Consider the following 22,246-nt stretch of genomic DNA (forward strand, 5'->3'; position numbering starts at 1 on the left):
GGGACAGGGCGGGTAGGGGGCAGCTGGCACTGCCATCTATCTCAGGCCGGGGTCCATAGCATCACCCCTTCTTCCCTCTTGGTGGGGGGAGGGGGTGAAGCAAAGGAACTCCAATCAGGCTCTATCCAAATGCACCTGAGGGCTCTGGGGGGTAACCTTCCCTGCATGCTTTATCTACGTCTCCACCCCCGGCATCTCCAGCTTTTGAAAGTGGCCCGGATAGTGAAATTGACACTTAAAGAAGGATAGGGAATAATATTTCCCATGCCAGAGTGAAAAGATTTAGCATGAGACCAGATTGATAAACCTAACCCACAAGCCACTCCATTCTGTGGGAAGGAATATCTCAGGGGTAAGGCAGGGGTTCCCACTCCTTGTCTCCTCATAACCCCCTCTTGGGATAGGGTGCTGAGAACTGTCCCAAGGAGTGGGTTGTGATGACAAGCAAAAGGATGGCTGAGGGAACAGCTGCAGACCTGCTGCTTCTAAGCTCACTCCCACCCTATTCCGGGCCAATACAGTTTTATTTATTTGCTCCCATGGCTGACTGTACCTTGGGTTCCACTTTCTCCAGGATGCCAACTGCACTAGCTGTGTGCGAATGACGTATCTTGTGCATTTTAACTTTTTTTTTCGTAATATAAATATTCTGGTTTTGTATTTTTGTGTATTTTAATCTAAGGCCCTCATTCCTGCACTGTGTTCTCAGGTAATGTGAGCAATCTCAGGGATAAGTCGGCAGCAGCTCCGGGTCTACACAGCAGGAATACTTTTTGTTGCTGTCTCATCAGAGAGAACAACTATGTGGAGTGTATAGCCTACTGAACTACCTCATTTTTGCCAATTAGAGCTGGCTTTTCTGCCATAGTGTCCTCTCGAAACCCCTCCATCTTCAATGATTCATGGGAGGCTAGGTTTTAACTGGGTTGCCCTATCTATGACTTGGTCTCCTTCTACTGAAAGATTAGAAATTGGTCTGAACAAGGAAAGGTGGTGCACAACAGCTGGGAGAGGCTGGGCCAGGCAGAAGGTGCAGAGGGGGGAAGCCAAGATTAGGTGAAGGTCATCTTATGTGATAAGGGATTCCTGTTCCAGACCTCTAACCCTGTGGCACAGGACTTGTTTTAACTACCAGATCCATCCTTCACTGGATTGGGCTAGGCCTACCATGCTCAACAGGGTGTATGTGTTTGCAAAAAAGGCGAGTTGGTAAGGATAGGTTTTAAGAATGATGCCTCTGTACCCATCTTGAGCTGCCCAGGGATGGATATATGAACCAAGGACAAAATCCTTAAACCTTGAACAATTCTGGGCTTTTCCTCCTTGGCTTCCAGAGGGACCATCAGCGATGGTTTCTTTGTGGTTCCCAGAGCCAGTGTCCTGCCCTGCTGCAGCAGTGATGAATGTCATAGTAGCTAAAGGAGAAAAGGGGGTTTCGTTTACATGCTGTGAGATCACTGCAAACCTACCTCACTGTGTTGTAACGGGGCAAATGCAATAGAACGCATTGGGTGATGTATGTCTTAGCCTGGGTTCTTGTCTCCCCCAACTGCTGCCCCCCTTTAGTTATTGTATTTGTCTGGGCTTCGTAGGACTTCACAAGTAGCTGATTTGGTGATTGCTAGGTGGCCTAGTTTGTGTAAATATAATATGTTGGTCTTCTCCATGTTCTTTTGGGGTTTTATTGTTTACAAACTTCTTTTTATATTGAGAAAAGTAGCCAAAGCATCTTTGACAAAAGGTTCTGCACCAGGCAAAAAGATCTGAAACATAAGCTTGGGGGCCTCTCTTCTTGAAGTGGGGGTCTTGAACCACACTTTCTTTTGTTCCCCTTCCCCTATTTCCTATTTTAAACAAGAACTTCTGTCCTCAAAACTAGATCTCCCCCCCAATAGCCTGTACACCTATCCATTAATTTGTGGGGTGTCTGCAATTCTTAAATGATTTGTGCAAAAATCCTAAGAAGCTAAGACCTCTCCATCCCTTGTTCCCAGTCTCCTGAGTCAAGACCATTCCTTGATGTGGTTCATGCCAAACAGACTGCTACTTTTGGATAGATTATAACCTATTTCAATCTCTAATCCTAGGGTAGAGAAAAATAATATGGGGGCCTTCCATGTAGAAAGTGGGGTTGGGAGACCAAGAAAGGAAAGATGAATGTATATCCAAGTCACTCAGGAACTTTTATGCAGGTGCAAGAAACTTATGTCAAAGTGGCCACAAGATTGTTTAATAGGAGACGGACGAATGTAACTCCATGTTTACTGCTAGAAACCAAAGCTTTGTGTGAAATCTTGAATTTATGGGGCGGGAGGGAGGGAAGGAAAACATGTACCTGTCTGTTCTTTGCCTCATCCCTTCTCTTCATTCCTGAACTGCAGGAGACTGAGCCCTCTTGGGCTTTGGTGACCCCATCTGGGGAGTGTTTATTTGATGGTTGACTTTGCTGTGCCAGGTACTTCCTTTCCTATTTTATCATCATTTTGTAACACACATGCTGACCCTTACCCCTTCCCTTCTTTTCCCTGGGAAAGTTCAACGAATAAAGACTTATTGGTACTGAAACTGTCATCTTGGTCGATATTGAAGGTGCTTTGTGCATTATTTCCACCTTCTTGGATTGGGACTCAGAAGTCACAAGAACAACCATTAAGTTTGCTGTTCAGCCATTTTGTTAGGAGTGAATCTTGAAAGTTCAGTCTTTTTAGCACCTTATTACCATGGATTTTTGTTTCTAGTTAAGGCCTCTGTCCTTTCCTTGGAAGCTGCCACATTCAAGAGGGGATTAAGGGCTTGGCATGCATAAGAATGGGTTTGCCTGTGCCACTGGCTGGGATGAAAGGATGGGGCCATGGCTTGGGGCATGAGACTCTAATAATACTTTGTCCTTTGCTCCTCAAAGCCCTTTACAAATCTTAATTAATTAACCCCCTGCAGCAACTCGAGGAGGGAAATATGATGCGGATCTGGGGAAATTGAGGCCAGAGGAGATACACTGACTAGCTATAAACACACATTCACATTTTGTTTTAGCCTAATGAACATTGTACTTTTAAACACCTAGCTCCCTTTAAGTGAAGGAGGGTCTAAAAAAGACTTGGAGACAAACAAACTATTACAAAGTGCAAGAAAACATTAACAGAATTTTCATACATCACACTAGGGACTTATTACCAAAAGTCAAAGCTGACCACAGAAGATGTTAAAAGTAGCACCTATTTTGTTTCAGTAAATGGTTTTCCTGCAAAATTGAAGTAATTGGCTAGGCAGAAACTAACCTGGATGCAAAGCACGACGGGTGGAAAAGCTTAATAGACATTCATGGGTGAGTTACTCATCTTTAGAGTACTTTAATCATTTCACTCTGTTGAAAGCAACTCATCAGAAAAAATAGGAGACACAGGTAGTGAGCTGGGGGTTGCCACTGCAATATCATCCTTGCCTTGTTTCCTTGATAAAATTAATCCCAAGTAAAACTACAAGAAGGTTCTTAGGTAAAGTTTGTTTTTTTTCCCCCTATATATATATTTTTTTCCCCAATATATGTATTTTTCCCCACATAACTATCTATCTATATATATATATATATGTTTTTTTTCTTTTTAGGGCTGCACCAGGGCATATGGAAGTTCACAGGCTAGGGGTCTAATCGGAGCTGCAGCTGCCAGCCTACACCACAGCTACAACAATATCAGATCCCAGCCGCATCTCTGGCCTATGCATCAGACTGCAGCAACACCAAATCTCTAAACCACTGAGTGAGGCCAGGGATCAAACCAAACTCTTCTTGGATTCTAGTCAGGATGGTTACTGCTGAGCCACACAGGACTCTCCTATAATTCTGAGGAAACCAAACTCCCAATTTCTTTTGTAAGTTAGTACCTCAAACTTCTGCAACCCTTTTCCTTAAAGATTTGGTACAGAATGAATGCCCTTGATTTTTCTGTCAGGGTTAGTCGATGGTCTCTTAGATTTCAGAAGCCATCCTTCCGGCTTTAACCTCTTTTTTTTTTTTTTTGAGTTCTTTGGGGTAGGGCCTAAGAATGCAAATCCAAAAATCTTGAATGCCTTATGTCAGCACAAGATGGATTGGTATTAAATGCCTCTATGAGACTGGCTAGGGCTAGGAACTTCGTAAATGATTAAATCCACTCAAAAACAAAACCGTATAAAACCAGGATTTTTAAGACTTGTACCAGAGTTCTAAAGCCAGTTCTGAGAACTTCTGGCTGGCAGGACGCTGCCTTAGCCCTTTTAAATCCTAAACTGCCACCAGTGGCTGAGAAGTCGCTGCCTTTCAGAAACAAGCCCTGTAACCTAACCGGCCGGAAGGTCTACAGACTCCTGGGCTCTCTCAGGTGGTCCGAACCCTGCCTTCCTCAGCCCTGTTCTCAGCACGTGGCCTGTAGGAGTGCCCTCCCAGTTCCGTCACGCGAGCGCAACTTTTCCCCTTCGCCCCGCCCCTCCCCGGGAATGTGAACTGCCAGGAACTCTCGCGCCGCTCCTCCTCCGAACGCGCAGGCGCAGGCCAGAGCCCCGCCCGTTAGGTGACGGGAGGGGCGTGTCCCAGCGCCCGTCAATGACGTGTTCTTCCAGCGCCACATCGTGAGAAAGTGTCCGTCTACTAGAGCGATTGGAAAGCGCCGGCGGAACCTGTCAAGGTGCTGTGTTCAAGGGATGGGCTAGAGGAGAGAGATGACTGGACTGGAGGCAGCTGTGGTAGGGACAAAGAAGGCAGTGGAAGAGACAAGTGAGGGAATAAGGGAGTAAATAATTGGGAAACCTCTCAGGTAAGAGGGGTAACGGGTGCTACAGCTGAAGGGGTTAGTGACCTGGAGCGCCGAGAGTAGGAAACGGCCTGGGGAGAAGATGAAGGAAGAAGGGGAAGGATCAGGGTATAGACAATACAATGTGGATGTGGCAGGAAGCAGGCTTACATGTTCACAAAAAGGCAATGCAGACACAGAAAAAAAAGGGATGGGAGCAAAGTCCACCAAGCTCAGAGACACAAGGAAAGGCCTCTGTCCCAAAAGTCCCATTGGCTTATAAACTCTGGGTGGTGAAAGACTAGAGGTTTAGACCAGCATTTTTGGATTCTAATGCTGGCCGCTCTATACTGTTCTGGTGAATCTCTGCAAGTCAGCCATGGTTGTTTGCAAGCCATGGAGACTTCTGATTCTCTTTCTTGTTTATACAAGGTGACCTGGTTGGTGTCTAATTGTTCTGTGCTTCTCCAGCTGGAGCAAGAACTATGTCATGGATCAAGGAAGGAGAGCTGTCATTTTGGGAGCGGTTCTGTGCAAATATTATAAAGGTGAGCAATGGCCCACAGCACCATTTGGCTTTCTGGTCAATTGTGTAATCTTATATCAAAACCTGTTGTTAAAATTGAGTAATCCATGATGTTTATGGATTTGTGATAAAATTTAGTAATGGCGTCAAAGTCAGAATTGCAGGTAAGTTCCAGGTCTACCTTTCCGGAAGATCATTGCCCTAGTTCTCACATTTTCAGGAAGGCCGGGACCTCCCAATATCGATGGGTAGCATAGACCTTAACCTGAAATTTGTTTCCTTAGAAATTTGATCTGTTATTCCTAGTAGTGTCCTCTGGGTCTAGATAAAATAGTTTTTCCCTGATGTGGCAATAGAGTATAATGGTTAAGACTTGGGGCTCTGTAGGCAGAGAATGAATGGAAGTCTTGTTCTATCTTTTTTTTTTTTTTTTGGTCTTTTGTCCTTTTAGGGCCACACCCAAGGTATATGGAGTTTCCCAGGCAAGGGGTCTAATCGGAGCTACAGCTGCCAGCCAACACCACAGTCACAGCAATGCTAGATCCGAGCCGCAAAATCATGGTTCCTGGTTGGATTCGTTTCTGCTGTGCTATGACGGGAACTCCCTGTTCTATCATTTATTAACCGTGTGGCTTTCTGTGGTCGTTTTGAGTTTTAAGGAAACTAATAAAATCAGCACAAGTTCTTAATTATTATTAGGGCTGTCTTTCAACCATTTGAAGACTACAGTCACTCTGTTTCCTACACTCCCCTGGGTTTTCTAGATCTTCCGTCTGCTTTTTCTCTAGGAATCACAACTGTGTTATATCCTCCGTATATGAAAATTTTGAAATTGGAGCTAGTCAGCTCGGTTTTATTTTTCAGCCTCAGGCTCTCAAGCAGCAGTAGCAATGAATTTATGAGTCATTAAGCTTTGTATCCACACACATACTTCCACACAAATGCCAAGTGATGCCAGTCAGGCCAGCAAATAAAGAGCATCTCCTCAGGGAACCTCTGTGGTCATGTGTTGGAAAGAAGAAGCTGCATGACTTGACTGGAATTTTTTTTTTTTCTTTTTACAGCCACACCCACAGCATATGGAAGTTCCTAGGCTAGGGTTGAATCAGAACTGCAGCTGCCAGTCTGTGCCACAGCCACAGCCACACCAGATCTAAGCCACAAATGCAACTTACCTTGCAGCTTGCAGCAATGTTGGATCCTTAACCCATTGATTAAGGTCAGGGATCCAACCTGCATCCTCATGGATGCTAGCTGGGTACTTAACTCACTGAGCCACAAGGACTCCTGGATTTTTTTTTTTTTTTAACAGCTATATGTGGGGAACAGAAGTAAGAAATGTTAGAGAGGTGCAGACTGTGAAGAACCCCTCCAGTGAGGGAAATAGCTCAAAGAGTGAATTTTTGTTATGACAGACAACAAAAGGCTGCCGTAGCGAGATAAGTTTTATTTACCTCTAGAATGTCTTCTTTGTTTTAAAATGGCTCCTGCATGTAAATTTTCATGAAAATTCTGACTGGTTTCTCCTGTAAAGTAAGAAGACCCAATAACATTAGTCCCCCTCCCCCCAATTCCTGTGTGGCAAGACTCAGATAGAACTGAGTCCTCCTGTCTGGAGGATACCTGCTACATTTGACCACACCCATCAGTGTCCTTCCTGCGCCTCCCAGTTGGAGGCTAATGATTTCAAGGTGTTAGTTAAGGGCTTATGGTTAAGAGATGGACTCTGAAAGCACATAGACCTGAGTTTGACTCCCCACTTTGTCTCTTCTTGCCTTTGTGACTTATGCAAGTCACTTGACCTCCCTGAGCCTCAGTTTTTCTTATTAGAAATATGAAAATAATAGTATTTGCTTTACATGTTTGTATGATAAAAAATTAAGCTGAAATGTAAAAAGCCCAGCATAGTACTTGGCATGTGCCAAGTGCTCAGTAGATATGTAAATAAAAATAACTAAAAGGGCCTAATACCTGCGTATTGAGCTAAAGTATGGAATACCCAATTCCCTTCCTTGGGGCTTTTATCACATAGCTCAAGCCTATCAGCTAGGCATACTGTCTTCCTTAATCTCTGAAGAGTACATGATGTGTTTGTCTCCTTACTTCACAGGCAGGCCCAATGCCCAAACATATTGCATTTATAATGGACGGGAACCGTCGCTATGCCAGAAAATGCCAAGTGGAGCGGCAGGAGGGCCACTCACAGGGCTTCAACAAACTGGCTGAGGTGGGTGTGGGTGGCAAAACCCAAGGCGAATGGTCTGTGGGAAATTTTATTTATTTTATTTATTTTTTTTATTTTATTTTTTTTTTGTTGTTGTTGTTGTTGCTATTTCTTGGGCCGCTCCTGCGGCATATGGAGGTTCCCAGGCTAGGGGTTGAATCAGAGCTGTAGCCACTGGCCTATGCCAGAGCCACAGCAACACGGGATCTGAGCTGCATCTGCAACCTACAGCACAGCTCACGGCAACGCCGGATCGTTAACCCACTGAGCAAGGGCAGGGACCGAACCTGCAACCTCATGGTTCCTAGTCGGATTCGTTAACCACTGCGCCACGACGGGAACTCCAGCATTCTATGCTTTTAAAATGCCTCTTGCAAATTGGGAAACATTAAATTTAACAATAACGATGAAACGTCTATCTTTGTGAAACTAACTTTAAAAAGACTGGAATTACAATCTCTACCCCACAGATTTCAGCTTCTTGGCATAAGAACACAGCCTGAAGCCAGGGCATTGATGGTTTTTGCCTTGAATGAGTGGCTGTGGGGTTCTCTCCATCACTCTGTGGAGGTCTGCAGGTTTGTTGATCTCAGTTTCTCTTTTGTGACCAAGAGGCAGTTTTTTTGTTAGCTTGTTTTGTTTTTTGCCTTTTTTTTTCTTTTTTCTTTTTATGGCCTCACCTACGGCATATGGAAGTTCCCAGGCTAGAGGTCGAATCAGAGCTGCGACTGCCAGCCTCTGCCATAGCCACAGCCAAGCGGGATCCAAGCCGCATCTGTGACCTATACCACAGCTCACGGCAACGCCAGATCCTTAACCCACTGAGTGAGGCCAGGGATCAGATGTGCATCCTCATGGATACTAGTCACATTCGTTTCCACTGAGCCACAACGGGAACTCCTGGTTCATTATTCTGACAGAAATGTTGATATTATCCTAGTTTTACCCAGTCTTGGGAGAAGAAAAGTCTGTCTCTCACTTCCAAAGCCAAGTCAGGGCTAAGGTGTCTCCTGTTTCCCTTCGTGCTCTTCCTTAAACCCTAACTCCTTGCTTTCTCCCTTCTCAGACTCTGCGTTGGTGTTTGAACCTGGGCGTCCTAGAGGTGACGGTCTATGCGTTCAGCATTGAGAACTTCAAACGCTCCAAGAGTGAGGTCGACGGGCTAATGGATCTGGCCCGGCAGAAGTTCAGTCGGTTGATGGAAGAACAGTAAGATGGTGTCAGAGGGGAGAGAGTGTTCTTTCACCACCTCCAGCCTTACCCTAACCCTCAACTCTCTTCTCTGAGGCTATTTCGGGAACTCAAGACCCTTCTGCTATTAGACCTCTTCAGTGGCAAATATGGCAAGCTAGTTTTTCTTTTCTTTAAGGGGACATTTATTTGAGGATTTAGAGGTAGTTCACAGAATTCAAGATTATGAAGTCCTGAACAGAGCAAGAAGAAACTTTAGTGGTAGTTTTCCAACAGAATGCCACAGAACCCCAGAATTCTGAGGAATGGGCCTGCGGAGAACCCAGAGGGAACGGGTATATGGTGCTGGTTTACATTTATCTGTTTTATATATTGGGCTTCTGTTTAAGATTTGATTTGAGAAAAGAGTTGCCTGGCTCAAAGAAGTTTGGAAAACCACTGGCCTAGTTCATTTTCATCAGCTGGGAAACTAATCCTGGTGAAGAGAAGAGAAAGGCTTGCCCATGGTCACCCAGCAAGCAGTGGCAGAGCCAGGCTGGGAACCCAGATCTCCTGGCTCCTTGCCAGGGCTTTTGCAGCTCCCTCTCTGTCTGCCTCACTCAGATCATGTGCCTGATGTCTGAGAATAGGCATTTTCATGTACTTTATCTCACTCAGCACAAGCCAGTGTGGATAGTATGACAGGGATGCTTATCACTTCAGTTATAAAGTAAAAGGAACTGAGGCTTAGAGAGGCTAAGCGGTTATGCAAGATCAGCTAGTAAGTGTTGGCACTAGGGCTTGATTCTAGATAATCTTGTTCAGATGTTGCCTTGATTTGAGTATACATGTGTCTACTGTAACCCCAGTGGGTTCTCAAAATAAGGGGATTAGATCTTGTTTTTACCCTTGAAGAAATACGCTGGGATTATAGAATGGGCAGGCTGTGGGTGCAGCCTTCAGCTCTGAATCATGGTTTCCAGGACCTGCCAGATACCCTTGCCCCAAGTGTATTTCTTGTTCTGGAAGCTCCCATTTTCCACACGTTAGCTGTTTACTTTTTCTATAGCATTCCCAGAAAAGCTGGCTGGGTAAGAATGAATTCATGCTCACTGTGCAGAGTTTGGGAATTACTATATGGAGGCAATATAATGTTGTGATTAAAAAGACAGACCCTGGGGAGTTCCCGTCGTGGCTCAGTGGTAACCAAATCCGACTGGGAACCATGAGGTTGCAGGTTTGGTCCCTGGCCTTGCTCAGTGGGTTGAGGATCCGGCGCTGCCGTGAGCTGTGGTGTGGGTTGCAGATGCGGCTTGGATCCCGTGTTGCTGTGACTCTGGCGTAGGCTGGCGGCTACAGCTCCAATTAGACCCCTTGCCTGGGAACCTCCATGTGCTGTGGGAGCGGCCCTAGAAATGGCAAAAAGACCAAAAAAAAAAAACAGACCCTGGGAGTTCCCTTGTGGCTGAGCACGTTGAGGTTCTGGGCTTATCACTGCTGTGGCTCTTTTCACTGCTGTGGCTCTGTTCACTGCTGTGGCATGGTTTCCATCCCTGAACCAGGAGCTTCTGCATGCTGTGGGTTTGGCCACAAAAAAAAAAAGGAAAAGAAAAAAAAAAAGACAGACTCTGGAACCAGACCCTAGCTTCGGTTTCTGGCTTTCAACTCACCAGCTATCTAATCTTGAGCCAATTACCTCCCTGTGCCTCAGTTTCCTCATTTGTAAAAGGGGAATTATATTAGTGTCTGCCTCACAGGTGGATGTAAGGATGGAATGCATGTTAAACACTTAGACCAATGTCTGGCACCCTAGTAAACATATAATTAATATTATATTTTCCTATTCTTATCGTATTTCACCAGAAGATACGAAAGTAACTGGCAGTACAACTCTTGCCCTTGATGAGTTTATTCACCTGTCAAAATGGGACAGACATAGCACAGAATACATACACTGCAACTTGGCAAGGACACCTGAAGTGGTGCGAGTTTGGGTTTTCAACTCAGACAGAACTGGGTTTCAGTCCTGACACAGCACTCTGTGTCTTTATGACCTTGGGCAATTCTTGTCTGACTGTTCTCTCAGAGCCTCCTTTTCCTGCTGTAAAACAGGGAATGTAGTAAACTCCTTCCAGAGTTGTTGAGTGCATGCAGGGAAATGATATGTGCAAAGCAGTGCTCAAACACAGGAGAGCTCTCAAAAACAGGTAGTTGGATATCATCTAAGCACCTTGCTCTCTCCAGCTCAGCAGGGGCTGTGTCCCAGCTCCCAACCCTGCCTCCTTTCCCCCGAATCAGGGAGAAGCTGCAGAAGCATGGGGTCTGTATTCGGGTCCTGGGTGATCTGCATTTGTTGCCCTTGGATCTCCAGGAGCTGATCGCACAGGCTGTACAGGCCACCAAGAACTACAACAGGTAAGTTTTCAGATTTCCCCTTAGGGACCTGTAAGAATCTTTGGCTCCATGCTAGCTTTAGGGGGACATCCTGGGCCTTCCTAGGTCTGTATGTGGTGTGAGAGGCAATGAGGAGGTGGTTTTGGATGCTTAAAGACTTCTCCAGAGTTCCCGTCGTGGAGCAGTGGAAACGAATCTGACCATGAGGTTGCGGGTTTGATCCCTGGCCTTGCTCAGTGGGTTAAGGATCCGGTGTTGCCGTGAGCTGTGGTATAGGTCGCAGACGTGGCTTGGATCCCGAGTTGCTGTGGCTCTGGCGTAGGCCTGTGGCTACAGCTCTGATTGGACCCTAGCCTGGGAATCTCCATATGCCGTGGGTACGGCCCTAAAAAGGACAAAAAAAAAGAGACAAGACTTCTCCCTCCATCTGCAGGGCAGACCAGAGATGATTCTGCAATATCACGTTCTCTGTGTGTATACTCACACATACAGTGTCTCGTCTTCCTTCCCACCGTGTGTGCGTGTGTGTGTAAGATATATAAATATATGTGTGTGTGTGTTTGTGTGTTATTGATAGAGGATGGGGTGGGAATATAGTAGGCCTTATTCCTGTCTCTGAAGACAGATCCTTCAAGAAATACTTTTTCTATCCCACTCCTTCAACCAATGGATGGGATGACCTTGGGAGGGTGCAAATACAGAGGGAACAGAGTTTAATAATCCAGACTGGAGTTCCCGTCTTGGCGAAATGGAAACAAATCCAGCTAGGAACCATGAGGTTGCAGGTTCAATCCCTGGCCTCGCTCAGTGGGTTAAGGATCCGGCGTTGCCTTGAGCTGTGGTATAGGTCACAGATGCAGCTCAGATCTGGCGTTGCTGTGGCTGTGGTGTAGGCTGGCAGCTACAACTATGATTGGACCTCTAGCCTGGGAACCTCCATATACCATGGGTACAGACCTAAAAAGCAAAAAAATAAAAAAATAAAAAAAATAAAAAAATCCAGACTGTATTATGTGCAGCTTTGGAATATAATGTATTTGGCACTGAATTTGTTTCTTATCAAATTTCTTTCCTATTCTTTTTTTGCTTGTGCTGATATCATAGTGATTTCACACCCTCTGAAAGCTAGATGTTAGCAGAAGAGAAGAGGATTAGGATTGTGATATGGATCAGTTAGTGTTTTTCTTATTACAAAGCTAATATGTTTTTTCTAAGGAAACTTGGAAATCTCAAAAAATTCATATCTTGGCACAGTGGGTTAAGGATCAAGCATTGCTGCAGCTGTGGCACAGGCCACAATTGCAAGGCAGATTTGATCCGGGGCCCGGAAACATTCTGTGGGCACGGCCAAAGAAAAAGTCATAATCTCACCTTTCGGGGATGTCCATGGTTAACATTTGGTGTGTGTTTGTTCTCCCACAGAAGGGGTACACTGCAGTCAGTGATTCCACTCCTTGGACCTTGCTCCCTTTGGTATCTTATTTTGTTCTTCCCTTCTCAGGTGTTTCCTGAATGTCTGCTTTGCATACACGTCTCGTCACGAGATCAGCAATGCTGTGAGAGAGATGGCCTGGGGAGTGGAGCAAGGCCTGCTGGATCCCAGGTATCCGCAGTTGTGGAGCATGGTAACTGATAGGGAAAACAGGCATGCACCGAACCATAAAATCCCTCCCAAGTCAGCTGCTTGGGCCAGAAGTCCAGTCACGAATGTATGTGGGAAGATTTGGTGGGGTGGTCCCCAACACTTAGCGCTTGGGGATGGCTTTAAATAGCCTGCTTCAGAATTTCTTTGTGTTCACCACACACCCAGAAGCCCCACAAAAATGGCATATCAGTGGCAGGACTGGCATTCAATAAAAATGATGGAAGTTCCCATTGTGGCTCAGCAGTAACGAGCCCAACTAGTATCCCTGAGGATTTGGGTTCGATCCTTGGCCTCACTCAGTGGTTTAAGAATCCTGCGTTGCCATGATCTGTGGTGTAGGTCACAGACGTGGCTCTGATCCTGCGTTGCTGTGGCTGCAGCGTGGGCTGTCAACTGCAGCTATGATTTGACCCCTAGCCTGGGAACTTCCATATGCCACAAGGTGTGGCCCTAAAAAGAAAAACAGAACAAAACAAGGCCTTTGGCAAGAGTTTTTCTCAGAATGATTTTTTAGGAATGTAGCTCATTGGGGGTATTGTCTTTTAGGCCTCTCATGTTACAGTTTCATGCAAGATTCAGGTATTTTTCAAAAAGAAAGTTGTTCTCAGAGTTCCTGTTGTGGCTCAGTGGTTAACGAACCCAACTAGTAACCATGAGGTTGCGGGTTTGATTCCCTGGCCTTGCTCAGTGGGTTAAGGATCTGGCATTGCTATGAGCTGTGGTGTAGATTGCAGACACAGCTCAGATCTGGCATGGCTGTGGCTGTGGCATAGGCCAGCGGCTACAGCTCCAGTTCAACCCCTAGCCTGGGAACTTCCATATGCCGCAGGTGCGGCCCTCAAAAAAAGACAAATACAAAAAAAAAAAAGTTGTTCTCATTAGCAACATGGCGGAATTGTAAGAGCTGGGAGAGACTTTAGAAGCCATCTGTCTACTCGTTCCCTCTCCTGTCATTATTAGTGTAACCTTTGGTAATATTAGTAAATTAACAACAGCAATAGTAATCCCAGGCAGTGTGTAATGCTCTGTATTTTATTAAATCATTATTTTCTTCTGTAAGAAATTTGAGCCTTTTCTCCACTTTATAGATGAGAAAACTGAGCTCACATTAAAATAACTTTCCCAGGGTCATTCTGCTAGTAAGTGCAGAGCTGGGACTCATCAAAAGCTGTCTGATTCCAGAGTTTTTGTCTTGACCTTTATTATATAGGACCTTGGCACCTAGGAATTTTTCTGATTCCTACTTTGATATTCTTGGGAAACTAAATTAAAAATCAAGAAATTTCTCTGTGAGAATGAAATTAGATAAGAAAAGGAGACAATTTTTAAGACCTTTTATGAATCCCTCTCTTCTCCAACAGCGGAGTGATTTTTCTGTGCCAGAAGGCTTACTCATTCAATCAATCATTCAACAAAGTTTTTTTTTCCTTTTTCTGCCGCACCAGAGGCATGTGGAAGTTACCGGGCCAGGAGTCAAATCTGAGTTGCATCTGCAACCTACACCACAGTTGCAGTAACACTGGATCCTTAACCTACTGCACTGGGCCAGGGACTGAACCAGCAATGCCAGGGAGATAAGCCAGATCATGAACCCACTGTGCCACAGCGGGAACTCTTTAACAAATATTTTTAAATGCTAACTAAAGGCCAGGCACATTGCATAGAGGATACAGTGGTAGGAATAAAAAATATATTTACTGCTTTCATGGAGCTCTGGTAAAGAAAGTAAACAATCAAGATTATACAAATTAGCATAAAATTATAATGATGATAAACACAGTAAAGGCTGTGGTGGAGTTTCTGTTGTGGCTCAGCGGTAACGAACCTGACTAGCTAGTGTCCATGAGGATGTAGCTTCCATCCCTGGCCTCACTCAAGTGGGTTAAGGATCCGGCATTGCCAAGAGCCATGGTGTAGATCGAAGACTAGGCTTGGATCCCGCGTTGTTGTGGCTGTGGTGTACAGCAGCTCTGATTCGACCCCCAGCCTGGAAACTTCCATATGCTTCGAGTGCAGCACTAAAAAGACAAAAAAAAAAAAAGGCATTGGTGCATAGTACAGCAAGAATTTATAAAAAGAAGAATGGACTTGGTAGGGAAGGCTTCTGCAAAGAAATGGTAGTGACCTGAGAAGGAAGTAGTAGGATAAATAATAACTGGAGAAAGAGGCAGTAATATGAGGAGCTTGTTGGTTGCACAAATACTGTTGGAATAATTCAGATAGAGAGTACTTTGAAGGGAGGTTAGATTTTGGTGCTGATGGTAGAATAGACTGAATAGGCTACATCAGGAGCTATGAAGCAGGTCAGATGGAGAGGCCCTGATGGACTGACGGTGGGGAAAGGATATGTGATGGGTGACTCCAGGGTTTTTGACTCATAGAACAGTGGACGGTGGTGCCCTTCACTGGGTGAAGAAAACTGAGAGGATACAGTTTGAGTGAGAAGGTGAGGAGTTTGGTTTGGGAACTACTGTAGGTATTGAATATGGATGTCAGGTTGACAGTTGAGAGGAAAAGGTCGGGACTGGAGATAGGAGTGTTGTCACTGAAGCAAAGAGAGGGCATGAGGAACCCAAGGAGAATCTAGAGTGAGAAGAGAGGGCCAAGGATGGTGTTTTGAGAATTCATGAGGTTTATTGGCTTGGGTAGAGGAAAATGAACTTTAAGGGGAAAAAAATAAAGAACAACCAGAAAGGTAGAAAGAAAACCAGGGCTGCCAGTATTACAGAAGCCACAAAAAGAGGGTGTTTGTTGGTGCAGTTGAGGTGGGGTATGGGCATTAGTGGGAGCAACAGTGTCAAGTGCTGTAGAGAGGTCAGTTAATACGTGGGTTGAGGATTCCCCATCGTGGCTCAGTGGAAACGAATCTGACTGGTATTCATGAAGATTCGGGTTTGATCCCTGAGTTAAGGATCAGGTGTTGCCATGAGCTGTGGTGTAGGTCACAGACAAAGCTCAGATCTGGCATTGCTGTGGCTGTGGGGTAGGCCAGCAGCTACAGCTCCAATTCGACCGCTAGCCTGAGAAGCTCCATATGACTCGGATGCAGCTGCAACTAGACCAGAAAAAAAAGTGGGTTGAAAATTGGCCGTGGGAGAAAAAATTAAGACACCTGTTAAGTTGGCAGCATGGGGGCTGGGCAGAAAGATGAGATATAAGAAGGTGAAGGATATATGAGTAGATCCAAATTATTGATAATTTTTTAATTCTTAGCTTAGGAGATGATTTCATAGTTGTTTGTTATATTCGTAGTGCTTTACAAATAGTGTTTTATATAGTTTTGGTATAAATTAAATATATTAAAAAAAATAAGGGGAATTCCCGTTGTGGCACAGCGGAAACCAAATCTGACTAGGAACCATGAGGTTGCGGGTTCGATCCCTGGCCTCACTCAGTGGGTTAAGGATCGGTTATTGCCGTGAGCTTGGTGTAGGTCACAGACTTGGCTCAGATCTGGCGTTGCTGTGGTTCTGGTGTAGGCCAGCATCAACAGCTCCAGTTAGACACCTAGCCTGGGAACCTCCATATGCCACTGGTGCGACCCTAAAAAGGCAAAAAGACAAAAAAATAAATAAGGGACAAAAGTTTATGCTAAAAAGAAAAAATACACTTTAGCAAGCAGATTTAATACTTTGTTTATACCTGGGACTAGAATTCTGATCTTGCCTCTTAGTTCAGTTTTTTTATACTCACACCACTTTGCAGTAGCCACTGACTTCCTCCTTGCCCAGCAAGTTTCCTCATATCCATTTTCTCTGCCCTGCATGGTTTAGTAACTTGGCTGTGTGGAGTTAGTCATGCAGACATGGCATGGGCTGGGTACTTACCAGGGTAAGGAGGTGACGTCTCGCCCCACAGCTCAGGAAGCTTGATGTTCAGCTCAGACTAGGCTAGTCAGGGCCTGAGGCAGTAGTCTTTTTTTTGCTATTTCTTGGGCCGCTCCCGTGGCATGTGGAGGTTCCCAGGCTAGGGGTTGAATCGAAGCTGTAGCCACCAGCCTACGCCAGAGCCACAGCAACACGGGATCCAAGCCGAGTCTGCAATCTACACCACAGCTCACAGCAACGCTGGATCCTTAACCCACTGAGCAAGGGCAGGGACTGAACCCGCAACCTCATGGTTCCTAGTCGGATTCGTTAACCACTGCACCATGACGGGAACTCCCAGTAGCCTTTAAATTATTCGGGTTTTTTTTTTTTTTTTCCTTTCTTTTTTTTTTTTAAGGGCCACACCCACAGCATACGGAAGTTCCCAGGCTAGAAAATGAATCAGAGCTGTAGCCACCGGCCACAGCCACAGCCACAGCAACACCAAATCCTAGCCACATCTGGTCACGGCAACCCCAGATCCTTAACCCACTGAGCGAGGCCAGGGATCGAACCTGCATCTTCATGGATACTAGTCTGGTTTGTTACCGCTGAGCCACAGTGGGAACTCCCAAATTACTCAGTTTCAGACATGTATTTATAAATCCATATTTATAACAGAATCAGTGAGTTAATTACAGTCAGGCTCTACCTTTCCCATAACTGGAAATTTTCTATTTTCTCATCTCCACTATCCAACTCTTTAGTTTCCTTTTTTTTTGTCTTTTGTATTTATAGGGCTGAACCTGCGGCATAAGGAGATTCCCAGGCTAGGGGTCTAATCGGAGCTGTTGCTGCCAGCCTACACCACAGCGACGCCATATCCAAGCTGAGTCTGTGACCTACGCCACACATGGCAATGCCAGATCCTTAACCCACTGAGTGAGGCCAGGTATTGAACCCCTGCAACCTCAAGGTTCCTAGTTGGATTCGTTTCCGCTGTGCCATAGTGGAAAATCCAACTCTTTATTTTCCTTGTTTCCAGGGTATGTATTTTTTTCTAGCAGTCATATTAATATATATATTTTTGAGTCTGGAATTGAAGAAGGAGTTAGGTTGAGTATTAATGATAATTAATAAATTCTTGGGGAGTTCCTGTTGTGGCTCAGCAGGTTGAGAACCCGACTAGTATCCATGAGGACGTGGGTTTGATTCCTGGCTTCACTCAGTGGGTTAAGGATCCAGCATTGCTGTGAGCTGTGGTGTAGGTTGCAGACAAGGCTTGGATCTGGTCTGGCTGTGGCATAGGCTGGCAGCTGCATCTCGGATTCGATCCCTCACCTGGGAACCTCCATATGCCATGAGTGTGGCCCTAAAGAAAAAAAAAGATTTCCCCTTTGGAGTTCCCATCGTGGCTCAGTGGTAACAAACCCAACTAATATCCATGAGGATTCAGGTTCAATCACTGGCCTTCCTCAGTAGGTTAAGGATCTAGTGATCCCGTGAGCTGTGGTGTAGGTCGAAGACATAGCTCGGATCCCGAGTTGCTGTAACTGTGGTGTAGGCCAGTAGCTACAGCTCCGATTCAACCTCTAGCTTGGAAACTTCCATATGCCACACCTGGGGCCCTAAAAAAGGAATAAGTAAATAAATAAGTTATCTTGAGTAGGTCTTTGTCCTCTTGTAGGCCTCTTTCTTCCTCTTAAACAATTGTTTTTGTTTTTGTTTTTGGTCTTTTTGCCATTTCTTGGGCCGCTCCAATGGCATATGGAGGTTCCCAGGCTAGAGGTCGAATCAGAGCTGTAGCTGCCAGCCTACGCCAGAGCCACAGCAATGCAGGATCCGAGCTGCGTCTGCAACCTACACCACGGCTCACGGCAATGCCGGATCCTTAACCCACTGAGCAAGGGCAGGGATCGAACCTGCAACCTCATGGTTCCTAGTCGGATTTGTTAACCACTACGCCACAACAGGAACTCCGAAAACAATAGTGTTAATAGTAATTGCTAATATTTACTAAGCATTTACTCTGTGTCCAGCACTTGCTAAGTATTCCACATATATTATTTCATTTAATCCTTAGAACTTTTGAGGTAGATAATTGTTTTTTTTTGTCTTTGGGTTTTTTTTTTCTCTTTCTTCTTCATTTTTGGCTGACCTGTGGCATATAGAGTTCCCAGGCCAGGGATCAGGTCGGAGCCCCAGTTGTGACCTGTGCCACAGCTGTGGCAGCATGGAATCCTTAACCCACTATGCTGGGCCAGAGATCAAATCTGTGACCTGTACTGCAGAGGCACGTTTTATAAGACCAGTTAACTATGGTTTTAAAAGGTTAGGTGAGGAGTTCTCTTGTGACTCAGCAGGTTAAGGATCTAGAATTGTCACTGTTGCCACTTGGGTGGCTGCTGTGGCATAGGTTCAGTCCCTAGCCCAGTAACTCCTGCATGCCCCAGGTGCACCTAAGGCCAAAAATAAAAAATGAATGAATGAATGAATCAGTCAATCAGTGAATAAAAAGGTTAGTTGACCTGCCCAAAGACACGTGAGCTACTAAGTGGAACAGCCTGGACTCCAGCTCAGATTCATCTCCCTCCAAAGCTTATGTTCTTCACCATCTTCTTTATAAAATGAATGCTAGAGAAATGTGCTCTGTTGTTATCACAGGGCACATTTCTGTGTATCTTTGTAGCTTCTAGAAACTGTCTATCTTTCCAAATGATACTGGGAACACCCTGACAGGTTCTAACTCTCCACCGAAGGCCACTCACTGTCTTGTTGATACTTCTTGCCAGGCCTCCCTTCCCAAAGCTGTTACCATATCTCCATTATAGGTTTTTAATTTTATTTTAGGTTGGCCATTTAGTAAAATAAATAGTTTATAAGGGAAGAGTTGTTATCTTGTTGAATACTTGTACCCATATCCTTCCAGAAAATGTTCTACTTTTTAAAAAAATTATGATAATATTTAACAAATTTTACAATTTTAACCGTTTTTTTTGTTTGTTTGTTTGTTTCTTTCTTTTTAGGGCCACTCCTACAGCATATAGAAGTTCCCAGCCTAGGGGTCAAATCGGAGCTGCAGCTGCCAGCCTTTGCCATAGCCACAGCAGTGCCAAATCCGAGCCACGTCTGCGATCTACACCATCGCTCACGGCAACACTGGATCCTTTAAGCCACTGAGGGAGGCCAGGGATCAAACCCACGTCCTCATGGATATTAGTTGGTTTCCCCTGAGCAACAACAGAAATTCCCTATTTTACGCATTTTATTTATTTTTTTATTTTTATTTTTCTTGCTTTTTAGGGCAGCACCCGCAGCATATGGAGGTTCCCAGGCTAGGGGTCTAATCGGACCTGTAGCCACTGGCCTACGCCACAGCCACAGCAAAGTGGGATCCGAGCCACATCTTTGACCCACACCACAGCTCACGACAACGCCAGATCCTTAACCCACTGAGCAAGGCCAGGGATCAAACCCGCCACCTCATGGTTCCTAGTTGGATTGTTTCTGTTGCGCCACGACACAAACTCATTTTTTTTGTCTTTTTGTTTTTGTATTTGTTTCTGAGATCTTTTTTCAGTGGTTCGTTCATTCATTTATCCATACAATTATTGAGTCTTTTGCTATCCCTGGAAGGTCCTATGCTGGAAGGCCAGGATAAGGGCTTGCTCTCAAGCTGCTCACAGTCTGGTTCGTGCAAGCTAATAAGTAATCCATGGTGCCATGCTCCACAGTAATGGATGTGCCATATAGGGCACAGAGCTGGTGCTGACAGAAGTGGTGATTGGCTGTGGTTGGGATTTCAGCCAGAGTCATCTTTTTAAAACCCAATTCTGGGAGTTCCTGTCGTGGCTCAGTGGTTAACGAATCCGACTAGGAACCATGAGGTTGCGGGTTCGATCCCTGGCCTTGCTCAGTGGGTTAAGGATCCGGCATTGACGTGAGCCGTGGTATAGGTCGCAGACACTGCTCTGATCCAGCGTTGCTGTGGCTCTGGCGTAGGCTGGCAGCTACAGCTCCAATTAGAATTAGACCCCTAGCCTGGGAACCTCCATATGCCATTGGAGCGGCCCTAGAAATGGAAAAAAGACAAAAAAGACAAAAAAAAAAAGGTCTCTATAATAGGAGTTCCTGTGTAGCTCAGCAGGTTAAGGATCCAGTTGTCACTGTTGTGGCTTAGGTCGCTGCTGTGGCACAGGTTTGACCTCTGGCCCAGAAACCTCTGCATGCCATAGGTATGTCCAAAAAAAGAAAAAATGTTCTCTATAATAAATTCGAATAATACAGAAGTACATAAAGTAAGAAGAGTTCATCTTTCCTTCTTATCCAACCTTTCAGAAGTAATCACTGTTAATAGTATAGTGTGTGCCTTTTTAGATTTTGTTCTTTGTTTATATATACATGTATTCACCTGTATGAGTGTTTGAGTGTGTGTGTGTGTGTGTGTTTTCCATGCTATTTTTTTCTGAAACGGCTTTTTTTCATTTAATATTGCATCTTAGACATCTTTCCAAATCAGTACATTTAGATTTGTCTTTATTAAAAATAGTTGCATAGTGTCTCATCACATTGCAGGGTCCTAGGGTGTATGCATTTTATTATTTATTTATTTATTGTCTTTTTAGGGCCGCATCTGCGGCATATGGAGGTTCCCAGGCTAGGGGTCAAATTGGAGCTGTAGCTGCCAGCCTACACCACAGCCACAGCAAAGCCAGATCTGAGCTATGTCTGCGACCTACACCACAGCTCATGGCAATGCTGGATCCTTAACCCACTGAGCAAGGCCAGGGATTGAATCTGCGTCCTCATAGATGCTAGTCAGGTTCGTTTCCACTGAACCACAGTGGGAACTCCAGGTGTACACATTTTAAAAATCAAGATGCTTTAAGTGAAGGACAGACATTCTAGTGGGTGCATCTGGTTTTAGACCTGCAACTAAAGGACTCTGGGCAGATTATTTACCTTCTCGAACCTCAGTTTCCTTATCTATAACGTGAAGATAGAAATACCTTATGTAGTTATGAGGATTAAAACGATTCATTAGGAGTTCCCGTCGTGGCGCAGTGGTTAACGAATCTGACTAGGAACCATGAGGTTGCAGGTTCAGTCCCTGCCCTTGCTCAGTGGGTTAAGGATCTGGCGTTGCTGTGAGCTGTGGTGTAGGTTGCAGACACGGCTCGGATCCCGTGTTGCTGTGGCTCTGGCGTAGGCTGGTGGCTACGGCTCCGGTTAGACCCCTAGCCTGGGAACCTCCACATGCCGTGGGAGCGGCCCAAGAAATAGCAAAAAAAGACAAAAAAAAAGATTCATTAATTTATCAAACATTTTTTGTGGTTCTTCCCTCAGGCGGTATTAACTAATCTATTTGATGGTGTTCTATAAACTGAAAACGTAAGGAACCTAAGGACGTTCACCATGAGAAAAATCTAGAAAGAGATGTGTGCTTATCTTTGTCTCTTCCCCACTCACCTTAGTGATGTCTCTGAGTCTCTGCTCGATAAGTGCCTCTATACCAACCACTCTCCTCATCCTGACATCTTGATACGGACTTCTGGGGAAGTGAGGCTCAGCGACTTCCTTCTGTGGCAGGTAGGTCATTTCCAACCACTGTTCCCTTTGTGTAAAAACTGAAAACGGTGACTGCATCCACAAAACAGATTGGAGGGGGAGCTGAAATCCAGAGAAATGTCTCTAGGCTGTGCCTAGAATGTTTTC

General features: G+C 45.1%; 1 protein-coding gene across 5 annotated transcripts in view; it reads left to right on the forward strand.

Moving 5' to 3' along the window:
• Positions 1 to 4,589: 4,589 nt before the first annotated feature.
• DHDDS (dehydrodolichyl diphosphate synthase subunit) overlaps positions 4,590 to 22,246 on the forward strand; it is a 31,289-nt gene continuing 13,632 nt past the window's right edge. For 2 of the 5 annotated variants that reach the window (XM_047792745.1, XM_047792749.1), the window contains exons 1-7: positions 4,590 to 4,661; positions 5,238 to 5,314; positions 7,403 to 7,519; positions 8,583 to 8,725; positions 10,985 to 11,101; positions 12,582 to 12,683; positions 22,006 to 22,120. In XM_047792745.1, the coding sequence (XP_047648701.1) occupies positions 5,252 to 5,314; positions 7,403 to 7,519; positions 8,583 to 8,725; positions 10,985 to 11,101; positions 12,582 to 12,683; positions 22,006 to 22,120 (657 nt within the window). In that variant the 5' untranslated portion in view covers positions 4,590 to 4,661; positions 5,238 to 5,251. Of the gene's footprint in view, positions 4,791 to 5,198; positions 5,315 to 7,402; positions 7,520 to 8,582; positions 8,726 to 10,984; positions 11,102 to 12,581; positions 12,684 to 22,005; positions 22,121 to 22,246 lie in introns of all 5 variants that reach the window. The other 3 variants (XM_047792747.1, XM_047792746.1, XM_047792750.1) reach the window with 3 other exon arrangements.

This window comes from Phacochoerus africanus, chromosome 8 (genome assembly GCF_016906955.1).
Source record: "Phacochoerus africanus isolate WHEZ1 chromosome 8, ROS_Pafr_v1, whole genome shotgun sequence".
NCBI classification, from domain to species: domain Eukaryota; kingdom Metazoa; phylum Chordata; class Mammalia; order Artiodactyla; family Suidae; genus Phacochoerus; species Phacochoerus africanus.